This window comes from Ruditapes philippinarum, unplaced genomic scaffold (genome assembly GCF_026571515.1).
Source record: "Ruditapes philippinarum isolate M1 unplaced genomic scaffold, ASM2657151v2 ctg1638_1_1_1_1, whole genome shotgun sequence".
Lineage (NCBI taxonomy): Eukaryota > Metazoa > Mollusca > Bivalvia > Venerida > Veneridae > Ruditapes > Ruditapes philippinarum.
Genome location: NW_026865446.1, coordinates 317,131 through 340,354, shown reverse-complemented (window position 1 = coordinate 340,354; position 23,224 = coordinate 317,131). Strand labels below are relative to the sequence as shown.

General features: G+C 32.1%; 2 protein-coding genes across 2 annotated transcripts; one reads left to right on the top strand and one right to left on the bottom strand.

Moving 5' to 3' along the window:
• The first annotated feature begins 14,905 nt into the window (after positions 1-14,905).
• On the top strand, positions 14,906-16,169 carry LOC132729049 (complement C1q-like protein 4). The gene is made up of 2 exons (XM_060714787.1): positions 14,906-15,122; positions 15,754-16,169. Exons 1-2 carry the CDS (start codon positions 14,960-14,962, stop codon positions 16,167-16,169), a joined length of 579 nt encoding a protein of 192 aa, XP_060570770.1. The 5' UTR covers positions 14,906-14,959.
• A 1,938-nt stretch (positions 16,170-18,107) lies between these two features.
• On the bottom strand, positions 18,108-22,931 carry LOC132729048 (complement C1q tumor necrosis factor-related protein 3-like). Its single transcript, XM_060714785.1, has 2 exons — positions 22,802-22,931; positions 18,108-18,532 (listed from the first exon to the last, which is right to left on the bottom strand). Exons 1-2 carry the CDS (start codon positions 22,929-22,931, stop codon positions 18,108-18,110), a joined length of 555 nt encoding a protein of 184 aa, XP_060570768.1.
• Positions 22,932-23,224: the final 293 nt, after the last annotated feature.

Genomic DNA, 23,224 nt, shown 5'->3' with positions numbered 1-23,224 from the left:
GTGTTTAAAAAAAATGTGCCGTTTGTAAATCAGTCCAATCTACCGAGATTTCAATTACGATTGTTAATAATATGAAACAGACGACAATTGTCCTAAATTGCGCAAGAGAGTGTTTGTTTTCTTTGGAAATAAGATTTTGTTTTAATTCAATGGCCGCATTGTTTGTTAAGATGCTTTTATTTCATTCGATATGCAATGACACGTACGACAAAACAAAACTAAAACTATCATTTACGATGATTCATACTCCCACCCCTATTTGAAAAAGTGTTCCGAAGCCTAATTTGAACCTGACCTATTTTCTATGATGTCTCGTCTGTGTACCTTTAATAATTACAATTAAGTGACTTGTTTAAAAGAATATGATAATCTTTTTACCATTATTTTCATTTAAAAAAAGGAAAAGGGAAATAACTTAATGAAAAGAAATAATATTCCGAAGACCATTTTAATAAGAAAGGATTTAAATTTTGTTATACTATCTATGGGAGGTAACACACACAAAACACACTTGTACAGTGATATGGCATTGATAATCAAATTAAAAACTCTACTGGTTCCTGAGAACGGACAGGGCATATGAGTTATAAAATTATAGTTACATCAAAATGGAATTTTCCATTCAAGGACAATTCATCTATAAATAACAAAGATAAACCACTTTGTAACAAAAGATAGATATCTAACTTTTGAAGCCAATTTAAATAAAAAGGGACATGATTATATCAAACCCTCTAACAGAGTTATCAAACTTAAAATACATAGTTGCATTTTTATATTGCACTGATATTTCAATTTGAAGTTGATGTATCTGCACCAGGTCCTGAGATAGGATCGGGCATATAATAATGAAATAATAGCAAAAAAAAAAAAAAATCAATAACTTGACCTTGAAAGTCAAGGCCGCTTTTGACTCAACATCAATGAAAGTTATATACTTGGCTATCAATCTTCAAGGGTTGTTGTGTAAAAGTATGATGACAATTTATTCTCAAGTAAGATATAAAGACCCCTTGACATCTCACCCCCTTAGGCTATTAAGATGATACTAGACCCCTTGACTATTAGACCCATTTTCACATGACTTTTCGACCCCTAGTTGGGTAGACACGTCGACCCCTAAATCAATGTTGTACTTTAGATTGTCATTTTGATTCTTTGAGGAATAACTTAAAGCAAATAGTTAATGTTTAATTATTTTCATTACAATATCCGACAAAATATTTTAAAGGTAAAGCAAAATACTTACGTTATTTTCAATTTATGTAATGTTGTGTTACAAAGCAGTTATAAACTTTTCATGTGTGTGTGTTTTTTAAGCTTCGAAACTATTGATTCCAGGTTCCAGACATAAAGTGCAGTATTCATAACAATAATCATTTATATCAATAATTCCTGATTTAAGCATTATCTGTTTATTCATATTTAAGATATTTATAAGTTTGTAGCGATTGAGTTTTTTCCCGCAAGGAACACATGTAATATCGGCCATGAATAATTACACATTTCTACTTCATTAATGTTATATATTGAATTGACTTGTCCTTAGTTCGGAGTGTTGCGATTTTTACATTGACATTATGAAAAAAAAAAAAAAAAAAAAGAAACCAAATACCAATCGATCAATAATGGGCGGTAATTTGAAAACAAATCTTAGTTTATACTTACCTCTAAACGTGTTTCGGGAAGATCATGTATATTTTACCACTTCAGTGTATATAATGATAATTTTGTAGAATTGTAGTTATATTAACTGAAAAATTGTTACATCTATTTCTTATATGGTATTTTTGACAATTAAATTCTCCAACATCTCTATGTACACTATAGAATAATAGGTCCAAATGTGCAGTCAATTAAAGGGGTTTAAGTGTCTTGGGTCTATGTGTCTTAGGGGTTGGTTGTCTAGGGGTTGACAAGTCAAGGGACAGAGATGTCGTAGTGTCATTCATTCATTCCGAAAATAAAGTCTGATTTTCATATAGGTCTTGTTCAAAAGGATGGATGCTTAGTCAACTTTTAGAGTTAAGACACTCCATTCATAAATAACAAAATAAATAACAAATTAATTAAACAGTCACAGCAACAAAAAATAGAAAACATTTAACAATTTGACCATAAAGCTCAAGGTCATTTATGACTCAATGTCAAGGTCAGTCTAATCAAACTTGAAGAAATATTGTGTTCGAGAATGAAGACAATTCATTAAACAGAATAAAGCAATAGCCACCTTGATATATTTGCCGATATCTTTCAAGCTAAAAAATGACTGGCATTCAGATGTGAGCATCAACCACCCACAAAAATAAACAAATGCACTCAATTTCATTTGGATACTTAACAATGCTTTAAAACAATTTAGCAACAATTATTTAAAAATCCTGTATGTTGTAAACAAGGTTTTTACCACACTTTTTTATATAAGTAAATAATTATGCTTCTAAAACAATTTTCAAACATCGAATAATATGTTAAATATGTACTCCAAAGTTGTATACATTATATGTAATAATTAAAATATATGCATTTATTTCTGATGAAAACATTTGACTTGGACTTTATAGAAAATAAATTTCTAGTTACCTCCTTTATTAACATGAAATGTAAATTCGGTTATATCCTTTTATAAATAATGATTTTTGGAACTAACAATTATTAATAAATCTTAATTTGAGCATCATAATTATGATATAAAACCATAAAAATATTGCGTAACCAGGGCTGGGAATCAAAACTGCGTCGTATCCTACAAAATGTAAACAAATGCCGCCATCTTGGAACGAAAAACGTATGTTTTTGTTTATAACTTTTATTGTTGGAAATTACTGAAAACAAGATATATGTATTAACACGCTACACTATTGTCCGCTTCGTTCGGTATATGTTACTTACACAACTATTTTGTAAAACAAAAGTTATAGCGAAATTGCAAATCGAAGCGGGGCATAATTTTTATGAAAATGTGTGGATACGACGCAGTTCATATTGCTTTATCCATCGTTTTTTCCTTCAAATCAATTATATAGTCGTTTTCAGAGTTCACCATAAACTTCAAAACATAATTTTGCATCATTTACTAAACTTTCATTTAAAAGAGATGTTTATTTTCCAAGAAAATAATTATTTTTACGAAATGATACGACGCAGTTGAAAATAAAATATGATACGACGCAGTTGTATTTTCATTGCAGGCTGAATATTGGTTAAACTATTTTAATTATGTGCTAGGTAATAACGTCCAACAACATTTCTTGTTTACAACTTAAGTCAAAAGCAGAGGTCATTAAAATGGAAATGTAATACAATTCTATTAAGGCTGCATTTTTCGATCGCATTTTAGTACTAATCATAAGCATCTACAAATTCCGATAAGCTGTATCAAATGCAATATACATCGATAACATCTTTATCGTAAATGCGTTGCTAAATTTAATGATTGTGTGGAAGGTGACATGGGTAACTACTTTTGTGATTTATTTAGCTGAAGGCCGTCTTAAATCAGTTTGACGTCCTATAGTATTCACAGGAAAGATATGTTTAAAAAAAACAAAAAAAAAAAAAAAAAACAAAAAAATAAACAAATGTTATTGGTCATTTTAAAATTACAAACTGAAATATGAATGTCATTGGTCATTCTTATATACAATATAAAGGATAGTAATCCTAAAATAAAACATTTTTACTTCCGATAGTATTCACAAAAAAAAAACAAAAAAAAAAAACAAAAAAAAAAACAAATGTTATTGGTCATTTTAAAATTACAACTGAAATATGAATGTCATTGGTCATTCTTATATAAAATATAAAGGATAGTTATGCCATCCTAAAATAAAAGTTTAAAGATAGCTTTAAAATTATATGTATAGGATAGGTCTTTAACTATCCAGAATATTGTTAAGTTATTTAAGCTCTTTTTTACCATACTTACCATACTTTCTCGCAAAGAAATTATTTCCCCGTGCGTTTAGATTTCATTACATGTTCTGGTGAACTTTTAATTTACATAAGAACTGTCTGAGTTTCTATTACACAAGAATTTACTGAGTTTTAAATTTTGTCCAAAATAACGAGAGCAAGTGTAACGTTCAAAATCCTGTAAGTTTACTCATGTACATGAATATATCAATAAACACACCAAAAATCCGAACTTCACCAGGTACCCACAATAAGTGTCCAATATATAATATGATGATTGAAATGTTCAATTGATATAATGTTTATAACTTTCACATATTTTGGCATATCAATAAAGGTTTATTAAAGATAATTATCTGCCGACTACGTAGATGTTGGTGTTAAACATTGAGTTCTCTTACAGAAACACGACAGTTTCATTTACACATACATCTTTCGTTGTTCTGTTTTGAAATGTTGATAACCGTTGTTATCCTACTGTTGATTATTCTTTCAACTGTTATAAAAGCATTTAACATTGGAAATGTTACGTTTATCACGGATTTACTATTCAATTGTTTTGCATTATTTTCCTCTGTACTTGTTGCAAATCTATGGGTAAATTATACCAACAAAACGTTCTAATTCATACATTTCCTTTTAAAATTTCGTTTTTATTAACTATAATTGTTGAAGCAATTCGTTTAAAATACAAAATAGCATTCAGTACATAGTGGATATTTGTTTTTCACCTGCTTGGATAAAACGAATCAGTAATGATTACAACTGTTTCTAATTCTTAACGCTTTATTAACAGCATATTTTGTGTTGTTTTAGTCCAAAATTTATCATTAAGAAGTAAATGCAAGATTAATTTTATAAATTAAAAATGAAATCTTCCAAGGATCCTTGATTCTTCACACTTTGCACTTTATGGCTTAACGTTAAAGTTTGCAGACCTCAACATTTGCTATTCAGGCTATTTGTTTGATATATCTAGATACAGAATAGGAAATTGTTTTTTGTTCTTCTCATGCATCATATACTGGCAAGTCTTTTAAAAAATAACAAAATAATTTTGTTTCACTTCTCTGAATGCATTTTGATTACGTGTCGTGGTATAATTTACAAACCCACCAGGGTGCAATAATAAAATTGCCAACATGTTTAAATCATTTGTCTTGTTCTTTGAAATTCGACATTTCGCCCACTGAGACATGTTCCCCACATAAAGCCACCCTTTAGAAAATTTCTGCTCGATTAACCATCCAATTTCAATAATTTAACGAAAAAAGGTGTAATTGTAATGTCAAATATTTATTTAATAATAAGAGGCAGTACCATTTATCTAAATATCATTTTCACCAGGGATTTTCAATGCAATAAGAGATTGCCAACAATATGTTTATTGTATGAATGCATATGATATTTTAACTTAAACAATACTCGTGGTGCCAGTATAATAATAGATAAAACAATTTTTATAAATAATTCAGTGAATTTTCCGTGAAATTGTTAATCGAATAATTCTATTGCAATCCTGCGATGAATAAATTATGCCTTCTTGGATTGATAGTCAGACCTTGTCATTTGCTATTTTTTTATAATGCAGCTCTCTGCTTTAAAATATTCTTCCTACTCTTACTTTGTCATATGATCATCATATTATGAGAGAGTATTCATTTTGAATTACATGTACATGCAAAGTTGTTTTGTAAACAAAACTAATACTTTGTCAATTGGTCAATAATTTAAGACATCATTTAAAATCCTTGGTCAAAACTCAAAATGGTGATGAGCAAAGCTTTTGTTGATGGTGTCATGGTATTGAATAGTTACTTATATTAAATTAACCTTTACTTATTAGCTTTCTCAGGCATTAGAGCTGCTAAATGGTATTCCAAGAGTTCTTGGTTCGAGTCCGGTCCGGCACATTTTATTCAACCCGAGACTTTTCACACCCAAAGGGGGACTGTGACTTTATATTATGTGTGCAGCTCAAAAGTCAATTAGAAATGTTAATAGGAATGGACAAATTTCAAGTGCAGAAGTGTGTCAAAGTACAGTACTATTCACTATATTAAAGGGGAGAAAATGTGAAAGCAGTCTGATAAGTTAGTGAGATGAGTTGCATAACAGCATTAATAGAGTTCTGGTTTTCTGTTACGGCTACTTATCCTACATGATTTCTGAACCAGCGACGAGAGAAATTAACAAATAGAATCAATATCCTTGATAATTTGCCACTGAAAAATTGCGCCTCGTCAGAAGATCTAACCATCGACCACTTGATTTACTGATCCCGATGCCAACTGCTTAATTTAGGTTTTTATTCTAAGGGTAAAATTGAAACAATATATCAATTTTTCCTCCGGGTTGTATCGGGTTTGAGATATTACTGATTATCTAGAGTTTTATGGTAATTTAATTGCATTAATCATTATGTATGATAAGAGTAAAAAGCTTGTAAAACACAGAAAATTCAATTTATCAAAACGATACTGTGAATTTTAATAATTAAATAGAAGTTGATGAAATACAATTCATCCTTGTACGGGTAGGTCTGTGGAGACTTTTGGTTTGATATTATTTATATTATGTTGGAATAATTAGTGATAGCAAACTGTCTGTAAAGTTTTTTTACAATTAGTTTGTTTAGTGTTTTGAGTTGTATTTGCAATGTTTAATATGTTTGTTTTTCTTTTGCAATGTTTAATACCTTTATTTTCTGGCAATAATTAATATGTTTGTTTGTCTTTTTCTGATGTTTAATACCTTTGTTTTCTTGCAACGTTTGATATTTTTGTTTTTCTTTTGCCATGTGTAATACCTCTGTTTTTTGCAATGTTTTTGCAATGTTTAATAGGTTTTGTTGTCTTTGCTATTCTTATTAATGAAGGTCTCTACTCTGAGCAATACCAGTAACACGTACAAGTGCCGTATTCACACCCCATGATGCGGATATGATACTTTGATTATTTTAACGTGACTATCAAATTAAATAGTATATATACACTTGTAATATATAATTTATAACCTCTCAGCGGTATTTCGATTGCTTTTCTAGGAACCAAGCATCCTTGTGCGAAACAATGCGGTGTCGTTGCTAATGGCCAATCAGAAGACTCTTTACAAAATACCAAACAGCTGATTAACAATGACGTAGAAAGCAATCGAAAAACCGTAGAGAGGTTTGAAACTCGAATATCGCTTGTATCAGATGCTACTAACGGTTATGAGTGATCCCACTTAATGTATTTAGTAATATTATTTAGTAAATTCAAGTGTTTTTGACCCGTACTTGGCTGACAAACATGTATTTGTCTCAATGCTTAGAGTACCCGAATTTCGTTGTGTCGCAATTTTTGTTGCACGAATGCGCTTGTTTCCTGATAAATATGTCATGAATGGAAAGAGTTAGAGACTTGTGGTCGTCTCATTTGGAAGCTAAATACAAACGTGAAATAGTGATAAATGTTTTTATTGTCTGGGCAATTGTTTTCACAACTGCCCGGGAAATGAACCCCTTGCTCGTAGACTCGAATCTTTAACTTATAGTATATTTTAAGGGTCTCATATTTCACAATTTGTTTGGTTTTTGACACATTTAAGATGGACACATTTTTTATCATTCTTGTACTATTTTTTTCTTTGTGTGCCTGTGATTCGACAGTCTGTTCGGTTTTTACGGTCTTTGACGGTCTCTGATTTTGAAAAAAATACAACACATTGATAATACGATTTTATCAAAATGAATTTCAGTTAATTTAATGTACGTAAATATGTTCCTTCTTTATGTAAGATTCAGGAGGCACTGTAATAAGCTTCTATTTCATATTGTGTCAGGTGGGTCGACGAAACAAAATTTAGTGACCGCATGAGTGGCGGTGGTATTGATTTTTACTCCGGATCACGGCAGTAAGCCACTTTGAATTAACCAGAGCACAATTCAGCCACCACATCGTTTATGGGCAGGCTGTCAAGCAATTACCAGCACTTGTTGTAGGAACTGAAACTTCTGTACATGGGCGACCAGAGGTATTGCGCGATTAACCGTAGAAAAGGATTTCATGATTAATCACAACGTAAGTGACCTTCACTTTCGGGGAATCGATCCTGGGTCGCTTGATGCACAGTCCAACACTTTACCTATTGAGCAAACCGGGCGGGTTGACCGCATCAGCGGTCACTTTTGTTCTTTATAGAACCGCTAAAATTAAGTGATGTATAACTATTTATGATTACCCTGTCGTTATCTCTTCAATCTTTGCACTTTATACTTTAATTTTGAGATATGTTAGATAAAAATAATTTTACACTTCTACCCTATGAATAATTTTAAGTATGCTGTTGTAGAAAATATACCAATAAAACGTTTGTTTTCGTTTTTTATTCCCCCGTGGTTTTCTTTATAAACTGGCATATTCCTGTTTGTCCGGGGTGTGTTCTCGGAGATCAGGGGGGCACATTTTGGGTCGAGGGGTTTTTAAGGGTCCCTTTGAACAAGAAATTGCCCAAATTACCAAAAGTCAGGTTGATGATAAAAAAGATTTGGAAAAATTTTTTTATATTTCTTTTAAAAGTTGCCTTTTTAGTTTCCCTTTTTCAAATTAACACCAATTCGAAATCCTTCAATGATCAATGTACAAAAATTTGACCCTTTCAATATATTTTGTCCCGTTTTAAAATACCCGGAATGTTGGGGTTTTTTTTTTTGTTTTCCAAAGGGGCCCCTTTTACATGCCCCGGGGGAAAAAATAAATAAACTGTCATAATTTTTGCGGTTTTTGGGTCGGAATATCCGCCCGGGAAAGGGGCTCGCCCGATTGCCTAACGAAAGGGGCCCAAAAAAATTTTTCCTATTCCCCAACCCCCAAAAAAAATATTCAAGATTCCCTTTCTTGCATATGTTTAAAATTCCATATTTTTTTTAAAAAACTTTTCCCCCCCAAAAAATAAATTTTTTCCCAAAGGGAAATGTTTAAAGGGTTTATTACACCCGTAGCTATTTTTTTTCCCCAGCGGGAAAGGAAAATTTTCGGGTTTTATTTTTTTAAAATTTTGGGGAAAATTAAAGTCATTTTTTTAATTTCCCTTAAAAACCCAAAAATTTTACGTTTAAAGTTTTCCCCAGGTTCGTCCCATAAAATGCGCCTTAAATGAAAACCAATTTTGTATAGCACAAATTAAATCAAACTTTGGGAACCCCCCAAAATTTTTCCCGAAAGAAATTTTTCCTTTCATTTGGTTTAAAAACCCGGAAACCATCTAGGGGCTTTTTTACAGCACATGTTAAAAAAATTTTTAAAAAAAGGAAAAAGTACGTTTTAAATTTTTAATTTTTTTCCGGTTTTGAAACCAAATCACTCTTTTTCACCAACCCCAGGCCCTGCCCCGGAAAATAAAAAACAAATTTGGACGTCAAATTTTCGAAAAAATTTTATTTTTCAAAATTTTTTGGGAAAGGGGACTCAAAACCGGGCGGTTCCCGATTTTTTAAAATTTCCTTTTTTTTCGACAAAATTTAAAAAAAATTTTTTGGGTATTAATCCCCCGGCTTTTTCGATTTTCATTTTTGTCTTTTTTGCTTTAGCTTAAAACCCAAAGTGTTTTTAAACCCAACTGAAAGAATTTCAAAATCTAGCAAATTTGAAAAAGGGCGCTTGCCCCAGCTTAAAAAATATGACCTCACCCATTTTGACTTTAAAAAAGGGAAGGAAAAACACCCCAAAAACTCCCCAGTTATTATCATTTTCGCCAAATAAGAAAATTTTTAGCGCCTTCCCATTTTTTTGGGGTGGTTTTTCTTCCAAAATGGGCCGTCCTTTTGTTGTATTTATATTGCTTTGTAACACCTTTGTATTTATCACTTGTTTTTAACATCGTTTCTGTTTTACATTTTGAAATTTAAATTTCCCTTTGTAAGGGATCTTTCCCCCCTTCATTGTAGGGGGGATTTTTTATGGGAAAAAATTTTCCAATTCGCCCAATTTTATCCCTCCCAAAATTTGGAAAAGTTTTCATTTGATACTTTTTCCCTTTGGTTAATATTTCCCCATGCTAAAAGAAATAAAAAACTGGTTTTTAAGGTTTGGTTTGTTCCTTTTCAGGTCAAAAAAAACCCGTTAAGTTTTTTTTAATTCCCAAAAACCTTTTTTTCTTTTCCCAAAATTTGAAATTTGGGCATAAATTTTAAACCCGCTGATTTTGAAAACCCAAAAAATAAAAATTTTCAAAAACTTGGAAAAAAAATAAAGTCTAATTGTTTTTGAACTTAAAAAAAATAAAAAGCCCCTAAAGTGGTTTGCGCCGATTTTTAAAAGGGTAAGGCCCCAAGGGAAAAAACAGTTTTTTTAATTCGCCAAAAAAAAAATCCCCAACGCATTTGGAAAACCCCCCATTTGAAAATTGGTTTTACACAAAATATGCATATTTCCCGTTTCTTTTTACCCTTAGGCCCTTCTTTTCATTCAATAAAACGCAAAATTTAATTTTTTTCAATTTAAGGGATTTTTTTCTTTTTTTCCAGGAAAAACGAGAAATTTTAATGGCCCCAAAAAACAAATTTTAAACCGGGCCAAAGCCTACCAAAAACCAAATATTTTTCCCAAAAAAATTGGGCCCGGCAAAAAATCAGCAGAAATTGTCCTTTTGGGTAAACGTTGAACACAAACGTTGGCAATTGGTCATAGCCCCCTCTCAAAGGGCATTTTAAAAACCCCAACCAAAAAATTTGGAAAAGGAATCTACCCTTTTTTTTTGTTTTTAAACAAATGTTCCGGGGGTATTTTCCTTTTAAAAGCCCCCTTTTTCAAACTTTTTTAAAAAAAAATGGGGGGAAAAATGCCAGTTCGTTTAAAGGCCGCAAAAAGGGAAAAATAATCAAAAAAAGTGACCTCTTTTTTTTAAAATTTTGAAAAAACCAAACCCTTTAAAAAAAGTGGGGAAAAATTTAAAAACCGGGAAGATTGGGAAAAAAAAATTTTGGGGTTTTTAAAAATGAGTATGCTTTTTCAAACTGAAAAAGGGAAACCCTTATGGCTATGGTTTTTTTTAATTTATTTTTCAAGGGCCGTCTAATCGAATGCCCTTTTTAAAAAAAAACCTTTTTAAATTTTTTCCAACCCAGTAAAGTTTGTAAAAAACTTGTTAATAAATTTTTTATTTTTTATTACCCCTTTTTAAAAAAATTTAGTAATGGCAATTTCCCAAAAAAAGGCCCCCCTGGCCCGGAGTTTATTTTTAAAAGGTTTAAATTTGGGGAAAAGGTTTAACCCCGGGGGAAAATTTAAAAATTTTGGGACTGTTACAAGGGAACAAAATTTTTTCAGTATAAAATCTTTTTCCCCGTTTGGGCTTTTTTTTAAATAAAATGAAAAAAATGGCCCGCCATTTTTTTCTCATTCCCTTCTTATTTTCGACGATAGGGGAATTTACCGAAGTAAACCAAAATTTTTTCTTTGCAACCCCAGATTCATTTCCCCCGTATTAAAAAAATCTTTTTGTTTAAATAGTCAACAGGAAACAATCCGTTTTCAACGGAAGTAATTGTAATGTAAAGAATTTTGTGTCAAACTGGAACATGCAGACAGTTTAAAGCATGTAACATAGGATAATTTAACAATTTTAACCAGTGAAAACGTTACAGAATATAGTTGGTGGACAGACATCTGTAGGATATCATCGTTATTTTCTAAATGCACTTTGTCAAAAACCATTGCGAAGAATATTCTGGATGCAGAAGGATCAGATTTCACAGATCATAACCGTGTAAATGGGTTAGTGTTTTGTATTCAAAATAAAACCTAGCTTATTGTATGTTTATGATTTGTTAGATATCATCTCTTGCTTAAAGATAAAAGAAAAAAGAAATCTTCTCAAGTAGGCCTAAAGTACACTAAAACTTAAAAAGTAAGGACAGTTTTTAGTTATTGTTACTCTTGGTTTATTTTTGTTTCAGTTAGATTTAGTTGACAATTTCAGATCATCACAGTATTTTTGTTCGGGGTAATAAAATAAATAACACATTTTTTTGTGAGTTACAGCAAAAATACCATCCCTCTTAAAAATACTGTTACCCTCGGCTACGCCTCGGATAACAGTATTTTCCTCGGGATGATATTTTTACTGTTACCAACAAACCCATGTGTTATTTATATACTGTCGCTGTATAACACAAAACAACAGTCACCAATGTTTTCAATATGTCGATCTTGAATGATCTACTAGCATTTGCTTTTCGGTAAGTCAGGAAAGTATAGTCTTTAAGATGTGTTGCTGTCATAAAACACGCCAACTCTTTATAGAATGACCAGTTCGAATGTGAACTTGGTAAGGCCATCAGCATAAAGTTCCAATTATATAATGACTACGAATGACGAGCAAAAATGTGATACTTGCACGACATTCAAAACATCATTCGCTTTACAATGAAGGATGAGCTGTAATATTTTGGTTGCACATTAACGTATACATTGTATTAAATGCTATATGGTAGTGAATACAAACAACGGCAATTCTGAAGAAAAAAAAATTAAATAAAATACTTATTTTGTGATTCTTGATTATTGGATACTTGTGTGTTCCACTGCCGTTTGATGAGGTTCTGTTCTGTTCTGTTGTAACATTTGAAAAGTGTCATTAACGTGAAACCTTTACATGCTTTAATGTGAAGATAGTAAAACGATTTAATCATATATATTCTTGTACCCATTTCTGTATATGTTTAGCCCTTTTTCTCTATTATTCACTGTGGAGAAATATTTGATATATAAATTTAAGAAGATAGTGCATTGTTATACGGTAAGTGATGCTGAAGAGGTGTAGGGAAAACCGCAAACGTTCATGTGACTAAGATCATTTGAGAATATTATTGGAAAGAGGTATATTTTGAAGTCGTTTTTGAGGATAAATTTGGTTCTTCGCGTCCTTTAACAATGTTTAGCATGCATATCATTCTCACATTCTTTCTCAAGTTATCAAAGTATTTTCTTTTCGGCTATTCCTTTAAATGTAAGTTTATGGAAAATTAATTCAGTTGTCCTGTGACATATCCAAGAATTGTCTGACAAAAACAAATAAACTTTAATTGGAATTACACACCTCCTCTATTGTTTGTGACAGGTCTATACGTTTCAGATAGACCTGTTTAAACAAAAGAAAGTCCGTTATGAGGTATATATTTTGCACGTGCACAGGTCTGTTCTAGTCGGACAGACCCGGTCATGAAAAACACGTGGAAAAAAAGACCTGCCTATGCGCAGAAAAGGAAAACATGAAATGTTCATGAAAATAAATGTATATGATTGTCTAAATATTCCTGTGTTACAAAATCTGGATACATTTTTTAAACAAGATAATGTTTATTGAATGCACTTAGCAATTATCCCAACATTCCTTTATTAAATCAATGGATAGCATTTCAAAAGTTAGGACACATTTAACATTTATTAAATCGCGTCTTTTTTCCAAAGTAGAATATAACAAATATATGGACGCTTAAAGTTCATTTCTATGAAACTATAACAGTTGTCACAGCATACTTATTACAATTTAAATCACCTAATCCATAACATCTTAAACGTTCTAGAAAATTCATAGTATATACAAATTGTACCAAACAGTCATGTCGAAAACTTTAACAAAAATATGTCCGTTTCAAACGCATTTGTGATTTGCCTAGGAAACTGCAGCTACCCACAGTTAATAGTCAAGTCCCTGGTAACATTCCCACCCGCGGAATCAATAGGATTGTTAAATCCCCGTTCATCTCGCCCCTCTCTCTTTGAGTGCTTTATCCTGTCGTACTATTCAACCGGTGAAAAATCAAAACTGATTTCCCTTGAAAACCTTCGCATCCAGGGTTTAGTTTCAAAGAATGCTACACAACAACGTTAAAGATATAATCAAAGACTTGCTTATAGTGACATGCATATAAAAGTACTTAAAGTGGATTGGTCTACAAAGGGCACATCTCCCATTAGTATTTCAAATACCGATAGAAACGATAGAAATGTATTATTCGGATTCTTTTTTTAAAAAAAAAAGTCTTTAAAAAAAAGAAATGTTAGTAAAGTTATAAGTGATTTAACATAACCATATATATGATGAGCGATCATATGTTATTGTAGAACACGTTATAATATCTGCTATATGAAATACTATTTCGGATCATGTATCTTACACTTGCCAACAATATTCAATGTACATATGTAAGTCTTTCGTGGTCTGCTGGGTATCCGGAGATATGCCCCTCAGACAGCTGCTTCTCGGAAGTTTGCCACCTTTTTGCAGTGGGGGACATTTACCCCTTATATCTTTGTAAGGTGCGGACATTTGCCGCTCTCCCCTCTCCCCTGTTTTTAAAATGTTAAAATATTTAATTGTTGAATTGTTTGTTACAAAAATGCATCGCCTTTTGTCGAAATTCCATTGTGTTTGAATAATTAAAAACTAACGCGCAACTTTGTACACACAAAATAGCATCCATAAATTAATAAAATTAAAAAAAAAGCTTGCCTGTTTATGCGCTGCGTTAAAAAAATCTTTGTGCATTACATCAAATGTTTCGGATCAGCCATTGCTGAAGCCAATTGTTTGACGGTGTGTAAGTTGGATATCGGCCTCGTACATCGATCTTTCTGTTTAGGAAAGACCTGGTCACGAATTTCATGAAACACCTCGAGCGCTACGCGCTCTCGGTGTCACATGAAATTCGTGACCAGGTCTTTCCTAAACAGAAAGACCTCGTACTCGGTCGATATCCTATACGTACTTAAGATTTCATAAGACACATTTTCAAATGTTTCCCATTGTAAAATGTTATTCTCATATAAATTTCAAACATTATCCAATCTAAGTCACTCATAATATCTTAAATTTGACATGATTATCTGAGAACTGGGATTCACGTCATATGTAATTTCCGTTTAGATGTGTCATGCCTGATAAACTCAGTACATATCATACGCCACTTAGAGATAATTTTTATAATAACTCTAATCTTTGTATCATCTATAAACTTTAATAGTTAATAGTTCGCCTTGTTGCAAATAAACGATTGAAAATGATTTATTTCTGTAAAGTTGTAATATTTCTATTTGTTGCTTGTGTTCGCGGTGATCAGGGAGACACAGTTGATGCGAGATTTCAAAAGCTGGAACAAGAAATCGTCAAGTTACAGAACACAGTGGTTGATTTACAGAGACAGGTTGATGAACAAAATGATGGTATGTATTGCTAACCTTTAACCTGTAAAAATTTGAGGAATGAATTTATCATGGTTTACTTTTTGAATTATCCATTTGAAAATTAAGAAACTGCAATATCAAAATCAAGATCATTAACTTACCAACAGTATAGATGTGTAGCAGTATAGATTTGATTGAGCGGACTGGCTTATATCTATACTGGTACAAAAGGCTACACACGGTCGGTTCCAGCAGGTATAGGGTTAATGCCGATCAAATATTCTTTTATCTGTGAAATATGCTTTAAGTTAGCTTAAAATGGTTAATTGTGAAATGTATACTAGAATAAAGGAAATGAAGAAAAGAGAAAGAGAAAAAAACAAATAATAAGCACAACAACAATTATTGTATCGGGAATTATTGGGTTGTAAGCAATGTATTTCTACATGTTTTTGATACTTTTTGTTATGAGATGACTTTTTTAAATGACTTAATGTGAACTAAAGATATGAATTGTAAAAATGGTAATGGTAGATAAAAACTGCACGAGCTAGCAGAAAACATAATCTTAATACCAGTAAAGAGTAAAGAAAATTTGGATTTTCAGTTGTTAATGGATTATGAATGTTTGGTGATAGATTTTCTTTTCAGTAATTTTTGCCTTTTTCAGGTAATGAGTATATGTCGGTGGCGTTTACAGCAGGCCTTTCAAGAACCATAACAAACATGGGCTCACATCAGCAGATTGTTTTCGACCACGTGATCACAAACGTTGGCAACGGCTATAGTCCGTCTCACGGTCATTTTACGGCACCAATAAAAGGAGTCTATGTGTTTTTCGTAGTTATAACAAATACCCCAGGATATTCCTCCAGTGTGACGCTTTTAAGAAATGGAGGATGGATTGGGTATGCGTTAGCTCATGGAGGAAGTCAAAACAACAATCTGTATGTAACGTCAACAATAGCCGTAACAATTGAATTACAGCAGGGGGATGAAGTCTGGGTTCAAAATGAGTATGCCTTTACATCAGTCGAAGAGCTTTATGGTGGCAATTGGTCTACTTTTTCAGGACATCTTTATTGATACCATGTAAAAATTTAAGATATTGTTTGCATACTCTTTTCCTATAATAAAAAGTCTTGTATACATGTTTTTCTACATTAAAAAATCACATTTAGTCTAATCTTATTTTCCCTTTACCCCATTCAGTATTTGCATTTACATGGCTGGTTCTTGTACAATTTTATGAGGATAACATTTGCCATCAGATCGGCATTTACAATTCAGCATAATATACTTTCAAAATGTCCACCTGAACTGGTCTGCTAGCAAGATATTCAGCTCGACATAAGTACTTTATACCGGAAACACACGTTAAAATTGACTTACTCTGCAATCAATTCATAATTGAAAAAGTGCCCCCCTTAAGCATTTTGAGTTCAATTTTTGGTTTTGGCCAGGTCACTTTAAATGATTTCTGAGATTGTGTGTCTTTTTGTCATATTATATAAAAACATAGGTAAATTTCAATTTTTTCTGCAATCAATCCATTATTAAAAGTGTTATTACGTATTTTGGGTGAAATTATCGATTTCCACAGAATAACTGGAGTTTATTGAGAATAACTTTAAGGAGCTTAGTGAATACATACTTGATATGTAAATATATTATATCCAATTTTATGTTAAGTTTATTTTTATTGCAATCAGCACTTTATAGGAATTAACCCCTTTTAAGCAATTGTTGCATTATTGGTTTCTGCAGAATCGTTTTTGAAGGATTTAAAGTATTCTGTTTATATTTGGCTCGCAAGCATGCTGTATCAAAACACAAGTTTTATAAGATTTGATTGAAATACTGGGAGCGTGGTGTCCGCATTTTATTGGTTTCTACATAATAATTTCAAGGGAGTTCACTGTATTTTGAATGCAAGTATATAATATCAAAACAGAATTGAGGTTTGATTTAATTTGTAATCAACTAATCGCAACGTTGATTTAATTGATTTTTAATCAAATTGAAATCAAGTAATAATTTTTTATACTTTACTATAATTGGTTAACTTATTACCTAAAACAAGAAACTGTATCCTTTTTTTCACATTTGATGGAAAAGTCATGATATAAGCCATTAACAATAATAAAAAATCTGGAAACAAAGTGATGCCTCGGAAGCATTAATCACAACAAAATTACATGAAAATTGCAGACTTGGTTTGATTGAGTCTGCCACATGAGGGATAATGAATAAGAGCAACATCCCTCACGCCGGCTTGAGAACGTACTCAGTTCTCAACACTTAATAAAGCTAGCATCGATGATCCCGAAGGACAAGAAAAATATAACGACACTGAAGAAATAAATTTGTCTTTAACATGATATCTTCCCGAAAATTTGCCATCATACGAATATTGCCCTGCCTCAGCCACGCGGCATTTTATAATTTGCGTGGACCAAAAAGCCAATACATTAAATATTATTTTCTTCCATAACTTTTATATATTTCTTTATTGTTTTGCAGAAAATGTGAAGAACCTTCTCATTCTTGTGAGTTATATATACACAGAATGTTTTAGGGGAAAATCAGTATTTAACGTCAGGTAAAACGGCGTTATTGAAAAGTCAAATATTCACAATGCTTTACTTTACGAAAAATATGTTCACCCTAAAACGTTCTTTTCATGGGTTCCTTGCCAGATTTAAACTTTATCCAATAAATACTAATGAAATATTAAAGACAATTATGGCAGAATGTAAAACCTGGGCCGTTAATTGTATCGATTATCTGCCCCCACCAAGATCATAATTCCTTTTAATAACCTTTATGTAGTGCGACAGAGGCTTCATGTTGACAAGAAATATGCTTTATTACTAATATATGTTCATTCAATTTGACTATTCATGTCATGGAAAATAAAAATGAGAACATGTCGTCTTCCTTTACCAGGAAAGCTGGAACATCAACATATGAACTAAACTGTGTCGGGTGTGACTGAAACCCAATCAAACAAACAAACTAACTTTAAAATGAGGTTATAAGATGTCCTGAGAATGATGACTGTTTGTAGCCAGCCACCTCCTCATGTGCTAAATATGTATATTCATTTTGCACCCAAACTTCATCACCATACTGTAACTCAACAGGGATCGCGCTCGTTGACGTGACCAGTAACCCCTTATCAGTAATGCTTCCATAGGCAGCTACCTTGCCAATCCATAAACCATTTCTCAAAACAATAACTGTAACAGATTTGCCAGCAACATTTGACAGCATCACAAAGAAAACGTAAACCCCATCGACAGGCGCAATGAAATGACCGCTGAATTTGTTGTAGGCATTTCCGACGTTTGTGATAACTTTGTCGAAGACTACATGTTGAGTTGACTGCAGATTTGTTATTGGTTCCGATAAGTAGGCTAAAAATGCTACCGACTCATTTTGTGACACTGCAAAATTAAGAGAATAAGTACTAAAATACTCATAAAATAAACATTGTGGTCTTGAATTTAATAATGTTTTATATCACTTATGAATGCCACATCATAATAAATGCACGATAAAATCGATAGATTTTAAATGCGGCACGGGTTTTATTTCTTTTTCATTTTCATGAGTATAATATAATGGGGTCAATGCGGTAATGAATGTATAAATGTATAAATAAATAATATTGAATGCGTGTAGATTTAATATTGAATTTATCGAACGAGTTGACAAAATCATATTATGCGAGCCTCTGGCGCTCATTATTTTACTGTTTTTTTTTCTAACTTATATTAGTCATTAATGTTAAGTTACAATTGTACCGATCATAAATCTATTGGATACACTCATTCAAGATCCTGTATGTTGTAATTAGTGTTGTTACCACACTTAAGTGAAATTTTATATATGTATTTAATTATGTTTCTAAAACAATTTTCAAACATCGAAGATATGAACTGCAAATTTTTGTAATCATTAAAATATATGCATTCATTTCTTATTGAAAAAATTGACTTAGACCTTACAGAAAATAAATTTCTAATTACCTAAGGGTTATTAACTTAAAATGTAAATTCGGTTATATCTTTACAAATAATGTTTTTTGGAACATAAAATAAAGATAAATCTTCATTTGAGAGGTATATGTATGATACAAAACTATAACAATATTGTATTACCGGGCCTTTAATTATCTTGTGATAAAAGAAAAATATTTTGATTCACCATTTTGGATATTAACTTGTTTCTGTAGCGATGCAACTGTTTCTTTTAACTTGTCCACTTCGTGTGTCAATATCCTTAACTTTGTTTCTACAGCACTTTCTTGTACATTAACAAACGCGTTCGAAATAATAAAAAGACATACGAACACGACATTTTTTAACGATATCATTTTTATAAGTGATGTCGAATTGGCTTCAAATTATCATAATGATGCAAATATGCGGAAACATGAGTGAGACGAAATAAATCGGTAGCCTAGGAACTGTGGCATACAGTCTTAAGTATAAAGAGAGGCAGAGTAACTTCATTTTATGATAAGATAATTCAATTATTTATTTGATATAAAGTTTATCTAATTTAAACCGTTTAACCTGCATAGTAACATATTGTTTCTTACAATTTTCTTATAGTAATGCAAGTCACATTCAATCTGATACAACACATAACATTGAAACAATGAAATTTATTTTTATAACGCTTAAAATCATTTGACTAACGTTTTATTTTACATACGTTTGAAGGGGCATGTTGAGGTAAAAGCAATATTGAAGACTGAATTTTGGTTGGGGTTAACGGGGCACCAAGACTAAAAGGCAATATTTCGATTTTTCAACTTAATTGGTTAAAGGAAACCTCAGTTCCACCCCCTGCATTATACGGACACCTGATTAGAACTCTCGACGCTCCGTAAGGTACTTGTAGCTGGATAACTTCCTCACATAATAGAATCCAAAGTCTTTAACGTGATTCAAACCCACATAGTTAAGGGGCAATTAACGGAAAATAACAGTAAATTTCATAGAAAACTATAAATACCAACATTTGTATTTAGTGCGTTATATGTTGGATAACTATGGTTGCACACATGTGACATGTGTGTGTTTTATTTATCTCGTGCGCACGAGTTACTAAGTCGTGGCCACGAGATAGTTAAGTCGTGAGAACGAGATACTATGTCGGGGCTATGAGATACTATGTCGTGGCTACGAGTTATTAAGTCGTGGGCACGGGATAATTAAGTCGTCGGAACGAGATACTATGTCGTGGCCACACGTTACTAAGTCATGGCCACGACATAGTATCTCGTTCCCACGACTTGATTATCTCGTAGCCACGACTTAGTAACTAGTGGCCACGACATAGTATCTCTTCCAATGACCTAACTATCTCGTAGCCATGACTTAGTATCTCGTGGCCACGACCTTATATCTCGTGGCAAACTCGTGGCTACGACATAGTATCTCGTTCCTACGACTTAACTATCTCGTGGCCACGACTTAGTAACTCGTGGCCACGACATAGTTTCTCGTGCGCACGAGATAAATAAACACACACACATACATGTCACATTTGTTCCACCTTAGATAACGCAATAATAATAATAAAATAAGTTGAAATCATTATTATCAAAATTAATAATAGTTTTCAGTCCGATACATACGCTGCCAGAGGTAGCGGAGGGTGAATAAAGATATGATTTAAATTATATTCGGATAAAATGAATGCCGAAGAACGGCGATGATAAACTTACATTACGATGAATATTAGAGTTTTGTTTGTTTTTTTCATGCTGGGTCGACACTATAATGATCATTCTTCTGACGAAGTTCCAGGTTTACTGGTGAAGAAAAGGCGCTTGCATAATTTTAGACACGACCGAAAGATTTTTTTCGTAAATAATAAAAATAGACATTTGAAATAGTATTACTGACCTGCATTTTTGATTGGTTATTACAAATAACAAATAACGAAATGTCTTGTATATGTGGTGTATAGTTAGATGATTAGCGATGACCAAAAACAGTTACACAAACCAATTCATAATAAAAAATGATTTATGAACGTCTTAATTACCATTCGCAGCGTTAAAAAAATGGTAAGTGCAAAGCTTTCAGATTGCCAAAACTATTTTTCGTACTGCTATTCTTGGCAATTAATACTAAAATATTTTATAGACACTCTCTCTATCTGTCCATTTAGTGCATCAATTGTTATCATATTATCTTCATTCTTGCACTGGCTACTACTTCTCAAGAAAGTATTTATGATTTATGCCGCTCTTCGTTTAATCTGACCATTTTGTTCCTAGAACTGTGCCTCATTTGTTATTATGTAGTTTTCATTCTTTGTTACAGCTGATACTGATTGTGTTGCTTGCATTGCAGTGTTTAAAACGTTTATCACATACCCGTGTCGTTTTTGAGACTCCTTCAAAAAGATATGGCACGGCCGTGCATATATTTTGTCGAGTTGTTACTTGCGTTATACAAATGTAGCTTTAAGACGCGATAAATGTTACACAATAAGCGTATTCATATTACTATAAACAGTTTTTTGATTTTATTTATCTGATAAAAAGAATATTATTACTTCGCGAGTTTGTAGTTGCTGTCTTATAATTAAGCTCTGTAGCAAAATTGACAGTTAAGGCAACCAATACCAGAATAGTAATAGGAACTCAATACCGTGACGATATCACTATAGTATTTATAATTTTATTAGTTTCGTATCTGTTATGTTTAGGAACTGTCAACGACTTGCGAACAACAGTAAAATTGTTTGAGAAACATATAAACAAATTTCAAATATCCCATTTGAAATAACGACGATTTAATTAAAATTACAAGCATTTCTACAGAAGTTAACATAAAGTACATGTACAATCATACATAATATTCCAAATATATTATTCAACTGTTTTAAGAAATTGACATCTTTCCTTTCCTTCTACAATCAAATACTATAAAATTACATGTAAAATATTACGTTTATATATCAAATTACAAACTGAAAATGTTATTTTTTAAAGTGTGTACTTGTAGTACTTGTGTATAACTTTACATTTTCCTTCATTAAAATACGTTTTAGTGTAATGAATAACTACATAAGAATGATTTAGTGCGCTCCCGGGATTCAATTTAATCCTAAAATAACAAATGTTAAAGTCCTAAATAGTCCAATATTTAGGCGTGTTAAATAAATGTTGAATTCCACAGTTATCAATTTGACAATTTACGCAGCTGATTCATTTATCGATGGTTTACATAAATTTGTTACCTATAAATATTTTCGTCACATATTTTACGTTAGCATAAACATATTTAAACAAACAGCATGCTTGTCTGACATACTTTGGCCAAAATTATTGATATAAACGCCATGTGCATGGTGTCTTTAAAAAAATTATACCTCACCAATACCCATTTGTTATCCTTTTCTATAATGTCTATAAATTATATAATAAATAATACTTATTACATGCATTACAAATGATTGTTGGCATGCATTACGTATACAGTTATTTCCTACACAAAAACAAGTTTCTATGAAACATTCTTTTTTGTACTTATTGTCTAAAAGACAGTTTTGAACCTACTGAGTGTTATAATTATTATTGTAAATCTCTTAATGACACCCTTACTGTCCACGCAAGAATATTTATGCACATTCACATGTATACATGTAAGCATGTCTTTAACACTTATATACTTTTAAGAAATGTTTACGTTTGTTTCCAAAACTTCCACTGCTGATGTAAAGATGTTGATCGTTAGCATTCAAATGCATTGCTTGTGGGCCTGTTACTCCATCTCCTGGTCCTAGTAACACAATAGCCTCACTCAGGTCTGACCTCATTTTGTAAACAATGTCCTGATGCCTGTTACAGACGTAGACTGACCCAGATGGAACAATGATAATACGTTAATACCATACGGGCATTCTAACTCACCGTGATACAAGTTCAATAGATTACCATTCATATCAATGGACAAGACTTTGTCCAACTCCCCATCAGACACGTATATTGCAGTCTCGTCAGTATTCACAGCGAAATTATGAGGAAAAAAACAACGTTTTCTTACTTCATCATCCGGTTTGATCGTCTTGATTATTGAACCTGTCGGCTGGAGTTTCTGAAACTTAACAGG